The 22,628-nt window shown below is 37.3% G+C and overlaps 1 protein-coding gene across 9 annotated transcripts in view; it reads left to right on the plus strand.

Annotated features, from left to right (window-relative positions):
• The window catches only part of LOC100890773 (calcium/calmodulin-dependent protein kinase type II subunit alpha), an 84,682-nt gene that overhangs the window by 23,428 nt on the left and 38,626 nt on the right, over window positions 1-22,628 (plus strand). For 8 of the 9 annotated variants that reach the window (XM_030979287.1, XM_030979289.1, XM_030979290.1 and 5 more), the window contains exons 4-8: window positions 1,064-1,147; window positions 2,886-2,980; window positions 4,673-4,795; window positions 7,337-7,357; window positions 9,688-9,771. In XM_030979287.1, coding sequence (XP_030835147.1) covers window positions 1,064-1,147; window positions 2,886-2,980; window positions 4,673-4,795; window positions 7,337-7,357; window positions 9,688-9,771 — 407 coding nt within the window. The remainder of the gene's footprint in view (window positions 1-1,063; window positions 1,148-2,885; window positions 2,981-4,672; window positions 4,796-7,336; window positions 7,358-9,687; window positions 9,772-22,628) is intronic. The other variant, XM_030979288.1, reaches the window with a different exon arrangement.

Raw genomic sequence — 22,628 nt, forward strand, 5'->3', positions numbered from 1 at the left:
CCTAGAGTGTTGCAAGTGTTCCAGAGCTTCTTGTCAGAGTGTATCCCTCAGTCACGCCATGAGATTGATGCCAGACTGAATGGAAGATTACATAACCCTGAAGAGTCTATCGGTTTTGGAGTCAACTTGGTGCTGTGACAGGATATCTATTTGGGGGATGGAGAGGGGTGGAGGGGGGGGGGGGGGAGCTGTTGACTTGTCACTTGTTGTGTCTACCAACTTTTTCATTATTGTCTTGTGACATACTTAAACTGTAGAGTCTGTTAATTTTATAATAACAGTACAAAGTACAGTCAAACCTGCTTTACTATAAACCACCTGTCTACAAAGACTACATTTGTTGATTCCCTTGAAAATGGTTTCCTATTAAAACATGTTCTATTAAAAGGAACCTGTCTACAAAGACCACTTTTTGTGTTTCCTTGGGCGGTCACTATAGACAGGTTTGACTGAACTAACTAAGTACAGAGTTAAAATTAATTAATGTCAAGTAATATGGGGAGAGGGTCCTAATATTATGAAACATAAAGACTGTTTGGACTTTGAAACAAGTTGCATTTTTTATGAGCTGATTTGGCTGCTACGTCATAAGAACGTTGGGAGGGTAGGCAAAACACTGACAGAAGTGTTAGTTCCTCTGTATAAGTTCCTTTAAAGGCATCGTTTATTAATGTTAAATCTGAGATGCATGGCCTTACGTGACATCAGTGTCTGTGATGTGGTGTAATATTGAAGCCCTAAAAAAAATTGCCTTTCAAAAGTAAAAATCTTTGAGTGACCGGTTTTACCATACTCATTTTCCCCAATAGACTGTAATGTTATGAAAACTGTTAGCAAAACGAAAAATGAAATTTCGATTACCAATCATAAATTTCTCGATAATCAGACAGGCGATCGGCTTGTAAAAGTCATGGGTTTCTGACTGACCTAAAGGTTTACAATTAAGATTGCAACATGAGCTAAATCCAGGATTTTGTTTCAGAATCTGAGGTAATGTTACCGAGTCACTTTGAATGGTGTAGATGTGGACTGATCAAACCCATGTTGTTTGCTTTTCTTGCAGGCTTTGCAGGAACACCAGGTTACCTATCCCCCGAGGTGCTCAGGAAAGACCCCTATGGCAAACCAGTTGACATATGGGCCTGTGGTAAGTAGAAAAGTGCTTTGCAGATTTGGGGGGTGTTTCACAGAGATTCTAAGTTGGACTTAAATATTATGGAGAGCCATTTGTAGCCTTAGAATAAAATATATTCAATAGCGAAAATTCAAGTATTTTAGATTTTTTTTTATAAATTCCACATCAAGAACATGAAATCTCTTTGATAATAGAAAATATGAATAATTTGAATCAACATGTGATGCTTTTTAAAATAACTTTTACAAGTATTTTCAAGGAGGATAATGGCTTTCCATAATTGTTAAGTCCAACTTAGAGATAAGTTCAACGTAGGATCTTTGTGAAACACCCCTCTGGTGTTAAGTATTATCTGGTGCCCAATGGAAGGATTAAATGTTATTGTTAGTATACTGCCATATTGGTTACCTATGTGTATCCTGAGAGGTGTTCATGAGGACCCCTATGCCAAATCTGGGCCCCGTCTTATAAAGAGCTGCTTATTTGTAATTGACTTCAATCGTAACTATGTCCATAAGAGATAGGAGACTGCAAACTTGCGAAGGATTGGAGGGCCCAGTTCACCTATATGGGCTTACGGTATCTGAATCTCTATAATGATTTAGTATTGTTAAAAGTAGTCACCTGAAGACTCAATAGTGTTTCAAATTTAGTGCTGCAAAATTCTTATCATTGCGAAGGGGAAGCCTTACTGACCAAATATACCAACTTCCCTCTTCAAAATATGTTTGGGGCCCGCAGTAATCAACTCTCAAAAATGTTAATTTTGAGATCCAAATTTTCTGCCTTCAGCGGTCCTCCGTAGAGCGTATCGTCACATGCGAGACACAGCTAGCTTCAAAATTGCTTTTTACGCCTTTCCATGATATCTATATGATTTTCCAGTAAATTCTTTGTGTTATTCAAGAGAAAATCTTTCCATCCATATATAATTTGTTCATAATTATCAGTTGTCATGAATTTTTTCGGGTGACTACTTTAAGTATTATCTGGTGTAACTATGTTTTGACAATTTGTAAAGAAAAGAATGCCGGGGATAAAACCAGAAAGGTGTTTGTTGGTCGTGAGCACTGTCCAGAAACCTTGGGGTATAAAACCATGTCATTTGACAAGTCTGTAGCTTAGAATGAAGGAAGGTGAATAGGGACTGTTTCACAAATACTAATATCAACTTTAGGTTGGACTTAACTATGGCAAGCCTTTCATGCCACTGTTTACTCTCATTCACCTTTATGATCTTTAGATGATATTTTCCTTCAATAATGAATTATCAAAAAATGTAAATTATCTAGATTTGTGACCATATGTGTATGTCCCTTGAGAAACAAATGCCAGTAAATGGTGAGAGCAAACAGTGGCATGAACGGCCTGCCATAGTTAAGTCCAACTTAAGTTCGATCTCAGTCTTTGTGAAACACCCCTCTGGTAGTCCTCTATTATATTGTCTGCTGAAAGCCAGAAGGGCAGTAACTCAAAGAGTTAACTCCCTTCTTGCTCTTGTGATATGCTTCATGTTACATGTAAAAAGTAAAAAAGCATCCCCTGAATACATGGAATAGCTACAATTGTTAAAAATCTACTATAGTTACAAAAACATGTCTGTGTTATTGTATCATTAAAACTTAGCAAATGAGGGCCTCTCTTAGTAAACAGCCCTCTGGGTTTCGGCATGTGATATATCGATCAGGAGGAGTTGCCATAAACCTTTGTGTGTAATATTTCTCTTGCTGTTTGCTTTGCTCTCCTGCAGGTGTTATATTATATATACTTCTGGTTGGCTATCCACCATTCTGGGACGAGGATCAACATAGACTCTACTCACAGATCAAAGCTGGAGCGTATGATGTAAGCAAATGAAATGTTGACTACCCCCTTCCCCCTCCCCCTTTCCCCTTTCCCCTTTCCCCTTTCCCCCTCCCCATTTCCCCCTCCCCATTTCCTCCTCCCCATTTCCCCTTATTCTGCAAGCACATACTCTAATCTGATGCAAGTCTTAAAGCCTATCTGCACTAGTTTGGCCAGGAGGGATTAGACCTCCCTGCATGGTCACTGACAGGTGGTTATCTCATCAAATCAGCTCTCAATTAACATAAGAAAAAGGGGACCATGGGGAACAACTGTCAGCATTGTTTGCTATATAGAGGGCGCAAGTAGCTATAATTAGTGCAGTGGGGCTTTAAAGCCTTGAGCAGAGCCTAGATGTAACAAGTTTTTGGCTAATTTGACACTTTACCATAATTCTTAAGGCCTTTTGTAGAGTCTAGATCAGACAGTTTCTGGCTGTGTCAAATAAGGAAAGTTACAGAGCCTATTGTGATCTCATAGTGAAGACATGGTTTACACACAATGAATGACAGCGGTTTGTGCCTGTGAATTACCTCCCTCCCTCTTCCACCTCCCTCTTCTACCTCCCTCTTCCCCTCCCTCTCCCCACTCCATCTTCCTGGGTTTCTGGGAACATTGATCTTTTAATGGAACACTGATGCTATGATGCATTGTGGAGGAGATGTAAGACAAAAAAAGAAGAAGGGATAAAAAGGGAAGAGAGAGATTTAGGGAGTAGGGAGGGGGAGGGGAGAGATGAAGCGCAGTGAAGAATAGTACTCGACAGAAAAGGGGAGAAAAATAGAAATGAAAAAGCAGAATAATCAAAGATGGCCCATGCACAATGGAACAAATGCAGACAGTCAAAGAATAATGAAAGTAGATTCAAATGATGATTCTATGAACGGAAGGAGGCAGATTAGAAGGATAAAAATGTGCATGCATATGACTCAAGAGGAGATTGTGATGTTTAGAACATTTTAGTAATATAACTGGGGGAAATAGAACAAGATTATAATATGCCCTTGCCCGAGAAGATAAGGAAAGACTGATAAAGGACAGGAAACCAGAGTATGCTCTTGTTTATGGTGTGAAGATCAACCTAATGTATTGTTTGGGGGAAGTCAGAGCACGATACAGGAGTAAGAGTTTGGCCTACTTGTTCACAACAGGTTGTAAGATGGTGCTTGCCTGACAAAGCTTCATGATGGACTACATTGCTACCAATTTGTAAATTGCTTGCAGGAGTCTTGTTTCATTGTTTTGTCTCAACGTTTGTCTCATTCCTTAACAAATGTAATATCTAAACATATTTGTGGCTTACACCCAGTAAATAAGATCAATTGATCGATCTGCATTGAAGAAAAAAAAACAAGTCAGAAAAAATCTTGGAACCAGCGGGACTTGAACCTGCATCTACTGCTTGCCGGGCAGTTACTCTACCACCAGGCCATCACTGGTCTGTGGCACAGTAACAACGAACTAGAATCAAATACCCAAGCTCTCCTGATTTATTCTGACTTATTAATTAATGTTCATTAGTCCGCCATAGGACAATAACTGTATTGAAAAATACAGATCGATCAATCGATCTTATTTACTAGGTGTAAGCCACAAATATGTTTAAATAAATGAAATTTCTCCCAGGAAGCATTACATTTATAAAATGTAATATCATCTTTCAATGCTTCTGTATTTCCATTTTTTCCCCAGTACCCTTCACCAGAATGGGACACAGTGACACCTGAAGCAAAGAACTTGATAGATAGCATGCTGACAGTCAACCCAGGAAAGCGTATCTCTGCCTGCCAGGCTCTAAAACATCCATGGATCCAGGTCAGTATCCGCTTTATGTTCCTCTGGTCTTGATGTCGTATGTTCCAGCGACATTTGTTATAGGTTCTATTTAATCCTAGATGTAATATACAGTCAAACCTGTCTATAGCGACCGCCCAAGGGAAACACAAAAAGTGGTCTTTGTAGACAGGCTCTAAAACTTCCATCGGTTCGGGTCAGTATCTCCATGTTCCTCTGGATGCTCCAGTGACTTTTGTTGTAGGTTTTATTTAATCTTAGATGTAATATACAGTCAAACCTGTCTAAAGCGACCGCCCAAGGGAAACACAGAAAGTGGTCTTTGTAGACAGGTTCTAAAACATGCTTGGATTCAGGTCAGTATCTCCATGTTCCTCTGGATGCTCCAGAGACATTTGTTCTTGACACTATTTGATCCAAGATGTAGCATATTAGGGTTAGGGTTGCAGGTAAGTGTCTTTATGTTTGGGTGTCTTGGTCTAGTGGATATAATAGCATGCTGACAGTCAATCTAGGAAAGCGTATCTCTGCCTGCCAGGCTCTAAAGCATCCTTGGATCCAGGTCAGTATCTGCATGACAAATTTAAAAGACACAAAGACATATTGATAAGTATTGGTGGGAGCATCACTTTGATCTCCCATGACTCCACTCCTGTGCATGTGCAGTATAACATTCCCACAGGCTAAACCAAGAAGCAGCGACTAGGAATTACAGGCCAGCACCTTCTTCCCGTACCAGATGATGATGATGATGTTCCTCTGAATGTGCCAACAGATGCTCCAGCGACATTTGTTCTAGACATTATTTAATCCAAGATGTACCATATTAGGGTTAGGGTTGCAGGTAAGTGTCTTTCTGTAGGGGTGTCTTGGTCTAGTGGATATGCTGTCGGACCGTGGATCACTAATGTCCTTCGGCAAGACATTAATCTACATTCGAAACTCTCCATCCAGGTGTTAATATTGGGCAACTACAGTTTTGGAGAAGAAATGATTCAGGAGTGCCATTCAGATTTGGATAGCTGTAATTTGAAGGTAGGTAAGAGTGTCTATCAGGTATCCTATCATTGATGGATAAAAGTGAGTTCTTTCGGTTTACTTGGACATGAAGGAGGTCTGTCAGGTTTTTTATCATCGATTGATACAGGTGAGTTCTTTAGGTTTACTTGGACATGAAGGAGGTCTGTCAGATTTCCTATCATCTATGGATACAGGTGAGTTCTTTTGGTTTACTGGGACATGAAGGAGGTCTGTCAGGTTTCCTATCATCTATGGATACAGGTGAGTTCTTTTGGTTTACTTGGACATGAAGGAGGTCTGTCAGGTTTTCTATCATCTATGGATACAGGTGAGTTCTTTTGGTTTACTTGGACATGAAGGAGGTCTGTCAGGTTTCCTATCATCGATGGATACAGGTGAGTTCTTTTGGTTTACTTGGACATGAAGGAGGTCTGTCAGGTTTCCTATCATCGATGGATACAGGTGAGTTCTTTTGGTTTACTTGGACATGAAGGAGGTCTGTCAGGTTTCCTATCATCTATGGATACAGGTGAGTTCTTTTGGTTTACTTGGACATGAAGGAGGTCTGTCAGGTTTTCTATCATCTATGGATACAGGTGAGTTCTTTTGGTTTACTTGGACATGAAGGAGGTCTGTCAGGTTTCCTATCATCTATGGATACAGGTGAGTTCTTTTGGTTTACTTGTACATGAAGGAGTCTCCACAAGACAAGTTGAGATGTTCTTGGGATGCTCTTTGAGTTTGAGTAGTGTTAATTTGATGGACCATTTATTGATAGTCAAGGAGGGCTAGAGGGACATTAGGCTTCCAAAGATCAGTGGATTCATGCAAGGAAGTTTATTACCTGATCATCATATTAAAAAAAGGCTGTGATCTACCAAATAAAACACATTTCCAAACAATTATATCTTCTTGACACTAGTCAAGGACATGACGTACTGTTTACTGATATTTAACAAAGGTAAGAATGTTTATAAAAACGAGTTCAAGAATGAAGGCAATTTAATTGGTCAAATGATACCATGTGACCATGCATCATTCTCTCTTACCACACCTACCTTTTACTGTGCGAAAAAATGTCCATGGCTAAAAGTAATAATGCACGGCTGAGATGGGTGTACATGTTTATCTGTGGCATGTACAAATTAAGATGCCATCTTAGGATAGGGTTCAATGAAATGAACGTAGCTGCAAATGGCACAGACACTGTAATTCACTGAAATTTTATTTGGCAAAGAATATTTAAATATCAGGATCTCAAACTTCCGAGGATAGCACTTCTGTTCTTAATTGAACAGCGATCGCCCAATGGAAACACAAAAAGTGGTCTTTGTAGACTGGTTTGCGTCGGCGGCCATTTTAATCGGTTATCGTGGCCTATTACAAGTACTCGGTAGGTGTATATTCAGGAACATGTAGACTGCTATAATTATACTGTTAATGTCTGATGTTTTGTGCTTGAGGCAATATTTGAAAAATAGTTTCTTTGTATATATTTTTTCAATTAAATGATTGTTTTTATTCCATTTATTCAAATTAAAGTTGATGAACGATAGACTGCAAGTGAGTATAAACGCCATTCTCTTGTGGATTTATAAGGGCTCAGTCAAGCGAAAATGAGGCAGAAAGCCGATCTATAAATCAACGCAAGTTTTTTGGGGGGTGTTTAAAAATCAAATAAACAAAAAGTGGTACGGTTTTTAGTCGAAATAAAAATACGAAAAGATTTAACATATTTTTATTTCTTTAAAATTGTCTGTCATTAAAAAAAATGCTTATAAAAAATTATTTAAAAGAAATAAAAATGAACGAGCCTGAATGCTTGATTGACAGACAGCGGGTCCATATAAGTATAAGTTCGCAAATAAGCAAGGCATCAATCCCAAAGTTAATGAAATTGCTGCGTTATTGTTATGTATTTAATAGGCGCAGCCCTATAATGAATTTGCGAGAATATTATCACAACATTATCTAGGAGGTTCCATTGAGGATGCATGAATACTTTTTAAGATGTTGCCAATCAAAAACTGTTATCATTTTTTTTAGACGCCCATTATATCACTCCATTACAGATTTCCTTACCTATCATCTTTCTCTTTCTTTAGTTTTTTTTAAATATCTCATTCTTTCTCCATCTTTACACTCTTATCTGCTCTTCCACCTCCTGTGTTTTCTGTTATTCCATCTCTCTCTTCTCTCTCTACAGCTCATTGTATTATCTTCCCTATCACTCTTTCATTTTTCCATCACATTTTTTCTTGTTTATCTCTCTTTTCTGACTTTCAAGTTTCAAGTTGATTAATTTCCACTTTATCGGAAATAACATAATTGAACATATTATTCATAATAATAATATAACTAATCATACAATAAAGGAACATAATGTCCATCGTAATGGTTATAACAAAAGATAATCATAAGTATGATAATTACATTAAAAAAGCTAAATAAAGTGGGGGATCTACTAAAAAGCTTTCTCTCTCTTCCTTTTGTTTATGATATGTCATCTCATTCATCCCCTCTCTATTCTCATGGTGGCGGTGGTCGAGGTGGTGGTAGTATGCCTTCTTTACCCAGGGAAGCCTCATCAGTATTAATACTGTTCTCCCCAAGGACCTTGCAGTTATATCATTACCCCGGCTTTGCGTAAGCCGATTCTATAATGATCTTATCGTTTTAGAGAGATTCACTCAAAACAAAGCATCAAGCTCACACTTAATTCCAAACAATAGACTCTTCAAAGATCATTATTTCTTAATTGAGCCCTTGTCTACCTTCAGGGTCATTTTTATGATTATTCTCGTCATTGAAATCTGCCAGGGACCGAGTGGCGCAACAGGTTACCGAGCGAGCGATATGAAAACTGCATGGGATAATGTTATGTTAATTGGCTACGTCCCTTATCTATAATTACTTTCTTTAAGCATATCAAACTATATATTTTGAAGCTTTAGAGAAAATTTTCATTTTATTTTGGACATGGTGAAGGAACTAGAGATGGGTAAGTTTTGTCCTGCAAATAGTAGGCGTAGAGCAGGTACATATTGTTTTGATTTTAATTTAAATCGTTTGATTTTAATTTAATTTAAATGTCCGAGGAATGAGAGAAGGAAGACAGGTAAGGTAAAAATTGGTGTAGAGCGGAAAAACATTGTTTAATTATTCATTGTTTGATTATTCATTTATTTAGCGCTTAGAGACGTTCGTGGTAAGCGCTTTATAAGGAATGTTTTTATTTTTATTTTGTTATTCATAATCGAATATTTCAGAAGTGTTTTTGATTTAGGGACATGAGTGTTATACAAGAAGACATTATCATCCTTCGTGTAATTGTTATTATCATCATTTTCTTGAGAGGTTCTGGTTAAAACTATGGGCAAGAAAGGTGACTCGAATAGTTCTAACCAGTACTTTGGGAAGAAGGCAGGGTATCTTTGTTTTATATCCTACATCAACAATTTATAATCAAGCAAAATAACTCACTGACTCACTACTCAGCGTAGATTCTACGGCGTGAACGCCGTGACACCGCAGGAGTTGCCTACTGGAGGCATTTGAAATCCTGTACGCTTGATTAATTTTCAACTCCCAAATAGTAATTTTTCAGAACAAATTTAAATGGTTGAAGTATTTCTGGTCATGTGAAGAGCTCTCAACCAGTCAAAATCCAATAAATATTTGATGAAGGATATGTTTTTTATCATTATCATCTTATCATCATCATTATTGTTATTATCATTATCACCATAATTATCATCATCATTATTGTTATTATAATCATCTTCGTTGTCATCATCGCGTAGTCATAGTCGTCGTCATCATCATCGTCATCATCCTTATCTTTTTTGTTGTTATTAACATCATTATCATTCTCTTTTTTTTTTTTTTTCCAGAACCGAGATCGCTATGCTTCAGCAATGCACAGACAGGAGACCGTTGATTGCTTGAAGAAGTTCAACGCTAGACGCAAACTCAAGGTAAGCCTTTTAAAATATTTAGCAACAATCATTCCATGTTTTGTGGTTTGGCTCAATAAATTTTGATTCAGAGCCTTAAAAATGAGTAGAAAGGGCAAAATTTTCTGCACGCACTGCATCCATTTTTGTTTCTTGACTATATTGCGTTTGATGCTAGGAATAAATCGATCTCCAATCTCGCAATAAATCACAAGCTTATAAAGCCTAGCTTGTAAGTACAAAGTTGCTCTTAATGTATGATCAAGTTGAGTTGTACTTGATTCTGACTAGTCACAACTGATAGTATGGTGGGGGTCCTTGGCCCTGTTTCATCAAAACTTGTTTATCAATGACAAATGCTAACTTTCTATGGCAAATTTGTTATTTGTTATTGATAACAAGTTTGATGAAACAGGGCTCCTGGAATGAAATAGTTAATGTGCACAGGGCTAATATGATGATGATTATTTTACAGGCTCTACTTAACTCAAGTCTTGGTTAGAACAGGTGTTCAGTTTGGTCTTTATACAGTAATACCTGTAATATAAAAATCTCTCATGAGAGACAAAAAAAAACACAAAGCAAAACAGTTTTTGAAGGCAGGTTCCTTTAGTACATGTTTCAATCAGAAATATTGTTATTAAAACGAAACAACATGGATATATGGATGGTGGCCTTTGTATACAGGTGATCACTACAGAAGGCTTCACTGTGTATAGTTTGTACAGCTTGTCTTAACGTTACCTGCTGACATGACTCGGAATTGAACCCTGATCCCATAGTATACACGTACTAGAACATTGACCACTCAACCAACTAGTATCATACAGACCTTAAGGCGTGAATGTAGCTCAGAGTACCGTCTGGGCCTTCTTGTCAAAAGAGTTTTTTTTTAAAGTAACCTAAATTTGAACGCATCTTGATTTTTAACCAACAGGATCAAGTATTAAGGACTTGCATTTAATATTTTGAGTTGCATTTAAGTGCAGCTCTTTTTATGCAAGAGGTTCTGGGTCGATACTGCCACCGTGTGTGTGTATGTACATTTATTGGAAGAAACAAGATTTCAGCTGCGCTATTGAAAGATCGATTTAGGGCCCTCTTCTATCAAACTTTGTGTCAATACCAAATGCTAAAATTCTATGACAAATTTGCTCTCAACCAATCAAATGTTGAAATTACCATAGCTTTTAACAGAACATTTTCCAACTTGTTCTTGCTAACATGTTTTATGAAACAGGACCCAGGAGTTTTCTTTAAAATGATTTGTGATTACTGTGTATACATGAGTAGACAAGACAGTGGTTCTTATTTGGCATATCATATGAACTCATCAATTTTTAGTACTGTCTGCCCCCCCCCCCAACAATTATTCTTGGTTAGTGCAATATTTCCCAATGATATAACTGAACGTAGAAGTGGACCAGGGATTTCTTTCTTTTATTTGACCCATTTACATGATGTATTACCTCCATAAATACCCCCAAATTATCCATGGCGTAACCAGTTTCATAATGGTTTTTTTAAAGCAAACATGAGACAAATACCTTCTGCCCTTGGCCTCTGTAGGTGTTAGTCTACTGCCAAAATAGTTCAGACCCTGAATGGTTAGCCCGCAGACAAACAGTGTACTGTGAGAGGATAAACATGTCTCAAGGTCTTGGTTGCATTAGGCCTGTCTATATCAGCTCGAGATTGCCAAATATCCCGCTATTTGAACTATCCTGATCGCAAATTATCCGCGCCTTCATCAGCCCAAAGTTGCAACTAGCGGGATATTTGGTTGAGATAATCATCCCAAGATATCTTGGGCTTGTTTGCAAAATATCCCGCTATTTGTCTGGTACGTCTTCACCAGCCCGAAGACTCGCACTATGCGCGAACGCTGAGCAAAATATCTCGAGCTAACTTCTCGAGCTTGAGTTTCAAGTTTCGAGGTCAAGTCTCGAGCTGATGAGACTCGATTTGTAACTTCAGGATTATTTCCAAAATCGGAAATAGCAGGCTATTTAACAATCTCGAGCTGATGAGGACAGGTCTATTGATGAAATTTGTAAAAAGCCTGGTTGAAGCAAAATCTTGTTACAAAACTCACCTCCTTCTAACCCCCAAGTTTGCACTTTGTGTTATGAAATCTGTGTACTTTACGATTGGAAAGGCACTTTGTGTTCATTTCATAACTAGGGATCCCATGTTTTGTTTTTTCTTTTCATTTTTTCGATCAGCAAAACACAATCTTGTTTCATTTGTCTAATCTAATAAAACATTCTCGGCCTTGATGTTCCTCTCTTGGTTGCTAAGACATACAATTCCTGTTTTTCATTAGTTATTAAGTGTTCAACAATAATAAGAACAGTTTTTAGCTGATCAATGTACTGACAATGCTACTATAACATTAGGCACTGGATTCAATTATGATTCATGTGTAAGGACTTGACTTGAGTTGTCTGGCGCATGATTTTAGGCTCTCGGGCTCCTTAAAGGGACTTGGTAACATTGTTAAGATGAGAGATAGTGGTACTAAGGTAGTGACTTCAATGCTAGATGTACAATTAAAGATAATTTGAAAATTTTAGTGAAAACAGACCATTATTCAATCATGGTACAAATAGGGAAAAACTGATCTGATCGATTCCTTAATTCTCCCAACTATATTATTAAAATTCAATTACATTTTAGGTGAATGTAAATCGTCACAAAGCAATAAAATGGCTCTACATTCCATTCCAGACATTTAAGTGTTGACAGATTTTATATAGCCTGTTTTATGTCTGTTTTTCATGGAAAAACGGTTGGGAAAATTCAAAAATGGTTGGGAGAATTTACTGTTAATCACTGTTAGAGGGTGTCATACATCGACCTTTTCAAAGAAAACCATAGATATCTTTGTGGTTTGAGAATTTTTTCAGGATTTTTTGCATGTCAGAGGGTTAGTACAGTAGAAGGAATATAGTAAGTAACATTATATACAAAAATTAAGCAATTTTTTTCATCAACCTTCAACAATGTTACCAAGTCACTTTAACAGGCATCTGGTTTTTAATTAAACTCATCATAGAGATTTTTTATTTCCACTTATGCATATTTTACTTTCTTTCTTGAATTACTTGCCCACAATTATACAACTTCCACACAACTGCGCCAGGAGTGTCATTTTTGACAGACATGGCACATTACAAATGTTCTCTATTATTATTATTATTATTATGTATTCCCCTTGCTTTGTCCAGGGTATGATGTGCCCACTCAATTAAAGTACATGTAGTTGTACTATATCTTCATTTTGTATCACCTTCATCTAACAAAATTAATTGGGTTTTTTCCGTCCATCATCCAAAATTTATCTTACTCGTTTTAGGCATATTTATCATAGAAATTGGTGAAAATTTACATTTTGTGATCACCGCTCATATATATTCATATTCTTTTTCATCAAGTTGGCAATAAAGGGGCATGATTACAAAGAAATTATTTGAAATTTTAAATTATCTGCTAAGAGCCGAAAGGGCACCACAGGAAAATCCAATCTTAACGGTTTTTATAACACTACAGTCTATTAGGGAAAAAGAGTATGTAAAACCGGTCACTCAAAGATTTTTACTTTTTTTGAGGAACTTTATGATCACTTTGAAGCGCAATTTTTTAAGGCTTCAATATTACACCATAATCAAAGACACTGATAACACATAGGGCCATGCATCTCAGACTTAACATTGTTAACGATGCGTTTAACTCATATCTTTTGACCCAAGTATTGAGCGTATGGCCTTTAAGGTTCACCATGCTTGGAGCAGTCCTTCAGCTGTGCATGTACTCACCAGACAGACATCAGGCTTCATTGGTATGACAAGTACTGACAATGAACTTTTCATATCGACCTCACTTATACCTACATATCAACAACAGATAGCTGCCATTAGCGTGATATGTGATGCTACCAGCTAGCTAGCCTCCAGGCACAGACTTAGACATTAAACACAATCAACTCAATAAAGCCTTGAGCTGAGCCTAGCTCTGTCACTCTCTGGCTGTGTCAGGAGCACTTATAGCACAGACCCTATGGGGGTGCAGTAGACCGTGCAGTGGGCATAGTCTCTTATGTCAGACACTCTCTTGTACACAACGACCGACAAGGGTTTGCATCTGCAAAGTAAAGACTAGCTGCCATTTATGTCATGTATGATGTTGCATGTACATTGTGTGCTATACATTTGAAGTTGTGTCTCCTCAACTGATATTGAAAACTGGTTGATGCAATGGTACCATAATGTATTTGCCTGTAAGCAGTCGTTGGTGGGTAGTTTGGAGGGGGAGGGAGAGGGTGGTGGTGGGGGGGGGGGGGGGGGGCAAGGGGTGCGATAGATGTTGAGGGAACAGGGAGATGAGAGTTTGAGGTTTTAGAAAGATTAAAGTAGGTAAACTCCCTGTCTTCTCTAGATTAGTTTAAAGAGAAAAATGGTGAGATATCATGAATCATAGCCAATCATCGTTATTTTGCTGAAAATGACCTGGCAATATTTAGTTTGCAGTCATCGTGCATAACAACAGACTATAATAGGATTCATACTTTAGCCAATGCTGACACAGCCAGAAACTGACAGATCTAGGCTCTTTTCAAGGCTTAAGAAATGGTGGTAAAGTGTCAAATTAGAGTCTGTTCTTGCAGACTAGGCAATATTTGGGAAGGATGAAGGGTAGAATAAGCCGTTTTCACAGACGAACAAAAAAACAACATCTTTTTAAAATTTAATTTCTTATCATTTTATAATGCATCTTCTTCATGAAATGCAAAATTCATCTAACAGGAGAAAAAAGTAGAATGGATTATGATTATTATATTTCAAATAAAATAACAGTCCAGGTAAATAAAGAGAAGTGTTATGGAAATATGGGTTTTCAGAAATTTCTTAAATGTTGTGAGAGTTTGGAGAGTTTCGGTTACCGGTATGTGATATCCTTAATTAGTGGGAACCATTGAGTATTGGGGGAGGAGTTAGAAGGTTTACATGAAGATGATATTTCCAATATTTAGTGAAAAAGAGTTGGGTTCAAGAAAAAATGAATTGATAGAAAATGGTGCATAGAAAGACCCGAACAATACTGATAACTGTAAATAGCTGTTACTCAACTAGATTTAATAAAAAAACAGGATTTGTTCAATCATGTCTTTCCAAAGGATTATATAATATTTGCTCTGTAAAATATTTTCTATTCATCTGTAAAATGGCGCGATAGAGTTCAGAGATCTGCCCGAGATCATTCCATTAATGGAGAGTTGATAGTGAAAATCATAATGAAATGATCTACTAAGATTAATCACGGAATAGTATTCATACCAACTGAATTCTGTCCCACTTTTGATCATGAAAACGTTTCATTCCCTTACAATAATACCCCTTTAATTTGATTGATTAAACAACGACTTTAGCTATACCGTACGCCCGCACTGGTTGGTTGTTCTATTTTTAACAGTAGTTCAAGGTCCTGTATAGCTATATTGGATCTCAAGCGTTCGGCCAAAAAGGTGTTATATCAGCCATTCATCTATTATAGCGGAAGTATATTGTACTGAGATTTCTATAACTACGGGCTCAGTAGTCTGAGGCACTGTTTATGTGGTATCCCATATGTTTTCAAGCACAACAAAGCAGTGAATACAATAACATCATAGTATCATTTCTTTAATTTATTGTCTGACCTTTATTGTGAATTTTTATTATAAAATGAATTTATTCATTTAGTAAAAGTTGAAAGTTATTGGATTACTTGATCAAGCTCCCTTTAATTGTATGAGGAATAAATAATTGACTTTAATAGGAAACATTATGTTCATAAATTTTTGTTGTCAATTACAACACTTTAAAGCCTTGAGCATTAATTAATATACATAAACACAAAGAGTTGATACCCTCTTGGCCGTGAATGGACGCTATGCTTTTAATTGAGCTTCAAGTTAAGAAGAAAAATTGTTTGACATCTGTGTTTGACTCACATGTCATTAGTGTCTTGTTGATATAGCGATGCTGTGTACATATTATATTTCAACCTCACTCATCCATCCTTAGTGGGGCCTCTTCACACTCTGATGGGGAACGTTCACACAAACATATATGTACTGGACTTTTATGGTTCCTTTCAAATGATGGCAGCAGTGAGGTAACATTGTATGTGATATTTTGGGACCATAGACCAGGATTTTAAGAATAAAATATGGAAAAATTATAAAATGCCAATGAAATCGGGTCCTTGAATTAGTTGTTATACAAATGTGAAGTTATCTACTGGTATATGAACGATAGATTATTCTGTAGTAAATATGTTAGACGTTCCTCCTTGAAAAAGGAAAGAGAGAGAGAGAGGAAGAAGAAAAAAACAAACAAAGAAAGATTTATAATGAACTGAATGAAATTTAAATATATGATATTGTAAGGTAATATTTGTTGATTTTTATCTTAGATACTGCAATGATTCACTGGGTCCTGTATACTTAATGGTAGCTATTAATGTTTTACACAATATCGAGCATTAATGACCTATAATGATAGGTACAAGATGTACCTTTAAGCATTCCACAAAGGCCTAGTACTGAATCATGATACATTTGTATAGGGGTGGAATGGTTAACATCTTAGCAAGTAGAATGAGAGAGAGTGAGAGAGAGTGAGAGGGAGTGGGAGAGGAAGTGGGGGAGGGGGATAGAGAAAGAGAGATAGAGAGAGCTCAGAGAGTTCGAGAGAGTTCGAGAAAGAGAGAGAGAGAGTTCCTGGTAAACATATTGAATTGTTTGTCTATAATATTTACAGAATGAGTAGAGACCCTGCAATATTATCAAATTTGTCAGATATAAAGCAATTAATTTAACCTCACATTGAGGACAATGTTATCTCTTATTTTAATATGATTTGTCGGTGCAGGTGCCCTGCAATATTTCTAAATTTCTAAAAGATATTATGCAATCACTTTTACCACAGAAACCATAGAAACCAATATTATTTGTGGTTTTACTTCACCAATACTTGTGTGTTACATGATCTACCCTTTTCCCATTATTTCTTTCACAATGCAAATGCATGACCAAGACTCAACTCAATAAAAGAAAGAACCCCATATGACTGTATTGACATATATATTTGCCTTGAGAAAAATAAAGAAAACATAACACTTTGCATTGTGAAGTGGCAATTATTTTTGATTGCTTTTTTAATGTTGGAAACATGAAGGCTAATGGCATTTGGGATTCTGGAGAAACTGGGAAATCATGTTATCGTTTCTATCCTGTTAGGAGAAATTTCTGTATGCAATGTATGCTGGCTGGGTCTTGGAATGAGACTAGCAAGCATACCAGCAAAGTTGTGTTTGTTTTGGTATGCGTGCAGTAGTACTGCAACGTGCCTGTGACTGCAGCATTGACTGTGGACAGTTAGTCGGGTCGTCTGCTCACCCTAGCTGTTGCGGTGTCGCTTTGCACACACACAGTTTGTCCAAATCCATTTCCAATCTGTTCCTCCGACCGAACAAACGTATGGTGTCATGATCAGTACTGCCGTCCCATCGCAGCTCCGCATCTACGACCATCCACTGGGATACAATAAGGAAACTTACACTGCATCATGTGGAGAACATTAATGAGAGAGAAATCGCCACCATGTGCCTCTAGGAACGTAATGAGGAATAACAACACGGCTCATCAGTAGCCCTGCGGACAATGTAGTCTTAGAATTTGGAGTAGAATACCTTTTTTCCCCTCCTGTTTATTTTTTCGGCGGCAAATCCGAAAAGATGAATTTTTTCAAAGATGTGGTGAGTGTCGCCGTATGGTATATTCTCAGGGCTTTGGTGGTCGCTGTAAGTTGCGTTCTTTTCCCAAATTTTGAACGTTGCCTGGCTTGGCATGGTTCATTAACACAGCAGTGTGAGTGAGTGCCGAACGTGATCACTGAAGCATGAAATGTGAACTAACGGTTTAATTAACACCCTACTTTAGTGGGATAGGATGAGATGCGATAACGCTTTAGCTTGTGTTTTTATAGGGAAGTATATGGAGGGCTATCAATGAACTATTAATGAGTTGTTCTCATGGTAGTATTTGGGAAGCGTCTAATGGAAGGTTTACAGCTGTCGTATAGACCTGCTGCTTAAACGTCCTTCACTTTTAATAATTGCAATGCAGTGATATTGATCCATAGCTATGCACATATGCAACAGCATATAGGAAAGATGAGTAATAGTAGAGCTACACTTGTGATTCAAATTTATGCCATATTTTTAGGCAACACATTTATTCTCCATTCTATTGCTTAAAGGTATCCAGATAGCATACTAATCTTTGTTTTTTGCATTGTTCTTTTTACCTTGCATGTTACTTTATTGTCCTTATCTGTCCATTTGTATATATTTGGCTTGTTTCTTTATCTTCTGTTCCTCTTTGTTTTTCATTTTAAACTTCAATGGTTTTCCTCTCTTTCTCTCTCTCTCTCTCCCTCTCTCTCTTTCTCTCTCTTTCTCTCTCTTCTTTTTCTCTTTCTCTCTCTTCTCTTTCTCTTTCTCTCTCTTCTCTCTCTCTATTTTTCTAATTTTCTCTCTCCTCCCCCTCTCTTCACCAATTCTCTCTCTCTCATTTATATGTCTCTTTATATGTCTCTTTCTCTCTCTCTCTCTCTCTCTCTTTCTATGTTTTTCCTATGATGTCTCTCTCTCTCCTCCCCTCTCTCTCTTTCTCTCCCTCTTTCTCTCCCCCTCTCAACATGTATGTCTCTTTTTACCTCTTCATGTCTCTTTCCCTGCATCTCTTCTCCCCGTCTCTCTTCTTCCCGTCTCTCTCTCTCTCTCTCTCTCTCTCTCTCTCTCTCTCATTTTCTCTCTCGTTCTTTCTGTCTACCCCCTTTACAATCTTTTGTTCTGCATATGTTCTATCTGAATTTCCAAAAGGTATTTAAGACCTTCTGCTCCTCACGATATGATATAAGCTCTGCATGGTCATTAGTGTTGACAAGCTCTCTCTTTTTCTCTCTCTCTCTCTCTCTCTCTCTCTCTCTCTCTTTCTCTTTCTCTTTCTCTCTCTTTCTATATCTCTCTTTCTCTCTCTCCTCCCCTCTCTCTTTCTCTCCCTCTCTATCCCTCTCTCTTAATGTATGTCTTCCTGTCTGTCTATCTGCCTGCCCCTCATTCTCTTTTTACCTCTCCCTGTCTCTTTCCCTGCATCTCTTCTCCATGTCCCTCTCTTTTTCTTTACCCCTCTCTCTTATTTTCTCTCTTTCTCTTTCTGTCTCCTCCCTTTGCAATCTTTTGTTCTGCATATGATCTATCTGAATTTTCCAAAAGGTACTTAAGACCTTCTGCTCCTCACGATATGATATAAGCTCTGCATGATCATTAGTGTTGACAAGCTCTGGTATTTGTACTTTTAACCTTTTCTCTTGATGAGATACATCATCTGTTGAGAGGCAGAAGGTCGTTCACTCTGTGTTAAACAATGTTATGGCATGATAATGCCTTTCTGGCCCTGAGCAGTTGATGCTTCTGTCTAGTCTGTCTGTTATGGTGATCGATATGACCTACCTTCATCTTTTGAAAGCCTAAGGATGTTAAAAGGATATATATTCCCTTTTATATACCAGCAGAGAATGTAGCAGATTACTTTTATCGTTATTATTGTTTATTTGACCAATCATAAAAAGCACAGATACAGCACAATGGAAAGAAAAAAGTATGTAGAAGTATCGTAGTCGAGTGGTGTAGGCACTTGACTTGTAATTCAAAGGACGTGGGTTCGATCCCCGATTCGGCACTAATGTCCTTTGGCAAGGCATCTTCATTTGCCACACTCGACCCAGATGAGGTAAATGGATACCTGGCAGGAATTAATTCCTTGAAACGCAGCGCTGCTAAAGCCAGGGTAATTATGCTGCATTGTTGTAGAGCGCTTAGAGACTTCTGATAAAGTCAGTGTTAGGCGCTATATAAGCAAGGATAATTATTATTATTAAAAGGATGTATGCCCTTATATATACAAGCAGAGAGTGTAGCAGATTACTTTAACTATTATTATTATTATTACTTATTTGACCAATCATATAAAGCACAGATACAGCACAATGGAAAGAGACAATTACATAATAAGAATATGAAAGAATAATAGTAATGTGGGCAGCAAGTGGGTCAGGGTGCACAAAACTGAAATGCAACGCTGTTGCTCGGAGGCATGTGCCCAAACTCTTGTTACTCCCAGTACATTTGCATCAGAAAATCTCTACACTGACTATTCCCCAGGTGTGAGCAATTACTTCAAACAATTAAAACAAAAAAGGTCAATTATGTTGTGACTAAAAAGAATGCATGTATGTAGTCTAAATGTAAACATTATATCAAGGAACCAAATAACATTACAAGCAAATAGTAATTTACAACAAAGAATGTGAAAGGGGCTATAAGAATAACATATGAACAACATACATGTCAAAAATAAATCCTGTAATTATTATTAAATGAAAACAGTAGGACAACAGGTCTAGTAGGACAAAATAGCAAGCATCTTGTTCATTATAAAGTGAGAGCATACAACATATAGGAAGTTTGGTATAACTTAGTGTAGCTTTTCTTTTTGAGATAGCTATATGAAAAACAGTAATATGATATGATCCTCAAACATTGCAAAATGAAGTATATGTTGGAGATGCAATGCAAATATGGAAAGAGATGAACGGAAATGGAAGATCATCTCAGTCTAGGCAACCATTATGAAGGGGGAATTATGCACTCGACTACGAAATATTAGGGGGGGAAAAATTCCATGAAAAATCAATGAAGAAGAGATAAATTATGTAGAGTGAGGTAAAAAAAAATGTAGGTCGGTTTCTGTGCTGGTGACATAACACACATCCATCCCCCTCATTCCTCGGATTTTAAAGAGATGCATCATGATGTAAAAGAGACTATGAAAGGTACAGTGCTATTTTCTTTATGACAAAATTGTGTAAATGTCAAATGTTAAGCAGCTCAACAAAATTGAATGCCTTGAAAAAGAAAGTGCCCCTCCCCCTTCTCTCTTTCTCTCCCACTCTCTGTGTCTGTCTCTGTCTCTGTGTTCGTCAGTCTGTCTGTCTCTGTCTCGGTCTGTCTGTCTCTCTTTGTCACTCTGTCTGTCTGTCTGTCTGTCTCTCTGTCTCTCTGTGTCTCACTCAAATTCTGAAAGAGTATTTGTTTCATATGGCTTAAATACATTACAAGCTGTAGCCATAGGCTTGTTTGTTCGTGTCTCCTTAGATCAAGATAGTTATGTAAAGTTCCTTAAATAAAATAAAATAAAATGAAATAAAATTAAATTAAGTTCTTCCATCGCCCGATTGCTGCAATGGCCGTTTCATTAACATAGGCTGAATGAAGATGATATTCTTGGCTTTCAATAACTTATCATGCCACATAGTGCTCCAATTTTTACCCGTTTGCCTGGTATGATTCTTACCAATAAAGCATGCTCATAATTATATGCATTTCATCAATATAATGTATAATTTGCATATTTCATGAAAAATTCGCAATGCAAGGTAATAATTGAATATGTTGCATCGCGTCATGGCTGTGGGTCGTGCCATACCCTAGACTGTATTGGTTTTAAAAATCAATGGTTATCTGCAACAGGTGCCAATTTCTTTCCATACGCTGCTTGAGGGCTGACCACACCTGACTAAGAAGACGTGACTCAGACGTTCAATTGTAGTTGTACTTTGATTTGAAATTGAATATGAATTTGAAATCTGAATGAATATTTAACCCAGGTGAGAGACTGACCTACTTATTGAGATAATTGAAATATAGTGTGTGTTTTTGGAGCAAGAATGGCATTAGCTTTGTGTTAAACTATGGGTGAACTAATGATCTTCTGGCTCCAAACTTTCAACCATGTAAGGTAATCAAACATTCGACCATGTATTAAAGGCAATCATATATTCAACCATACAGTGCGTCCCAGAAAAAAATGAAACCGAGAACTATCAATGTTTTATCATAACTTAATTACAATTATAATTAATAAATGACACATATTTGTAAGGCTTACATCCTCATCTTTTTATTTAGTGCAGCCCATATGATGCATATTTCATGCATGAGTGATTAAAACAATTTGAAGAGAGGGTACCAAATAGTCATTTGGCAGGAGGTATCTAAATTTCAAAGAGAAAATCACATTTCTAGAAAGTTCATTTTCTGCCCTTTCTATATGACACCTCAATCAAGGAAAAAAATCTGTTTGTTTAAAGTTACAATGCCTGCATTTCCATAATTGATTAACCAAATTTGTTTGCACTGGCTGCCTGCCGTAGCAACAAACAGAGTTGACAAAAGACTTGACTCTGTTTTGTTGACAATCAGCCATGCATCAAGTCTTTTGTCTTCTACTCATACTCCTTCAAACACGTACCAAAAAAGCAAGCAGCGTAACAGCACAGAGCTTACCCAATAGCTAAGTACACTGATAACATAACAAATCTTGCATTTCTGTCTACCTTTCTTAATTTCTCTCACTGCCACCCTTATTCGTGACTTTTCAAAGTGCATTTAGTCTGATGATTGCTTTTTACGAATTTCAAAATTTTGTCGGTTACAGAGCCAACATTATGGGGCTATGTGCCCTGCATGGACCTGCTCATATTCCTCATCGTTCAATTTAATAATAATACTAATAATATCGGATATTTATATAGCGCACATATCCACCATGCATGGTGCTCAAGGCGCTCCAAATATTACCCGGCTCTGCTTGGCTGACGATTTTGGCGCACACAGCATTCAAGGAATTCCTTCCTACCAGTACCTATTTAACACCTGGATGAAGAGTGGCAAATGTAAATTAATGTCTAATTTATTAATCCATTTTGTTT

Source organism: Strongylocentrotus purpuratus, unplaced genomic scaffold (genome assembly GCF_000002235.5).
Source record: "Strongylocentrotus purpuratus isolate Spur 01 unplaced genomic scaffold, Spur_5.0 spur5_scaffold_10, whole genome shotgun sequence".
In the NCBI taxonomy this organism is placed as follows: Eukaryota; Metazoa; Echinodermata; class Echinoidea; order Camarodonta; family Strongylocentrotidae; genus Strongylocentrotus; species Strongylocentrotus purpuratus.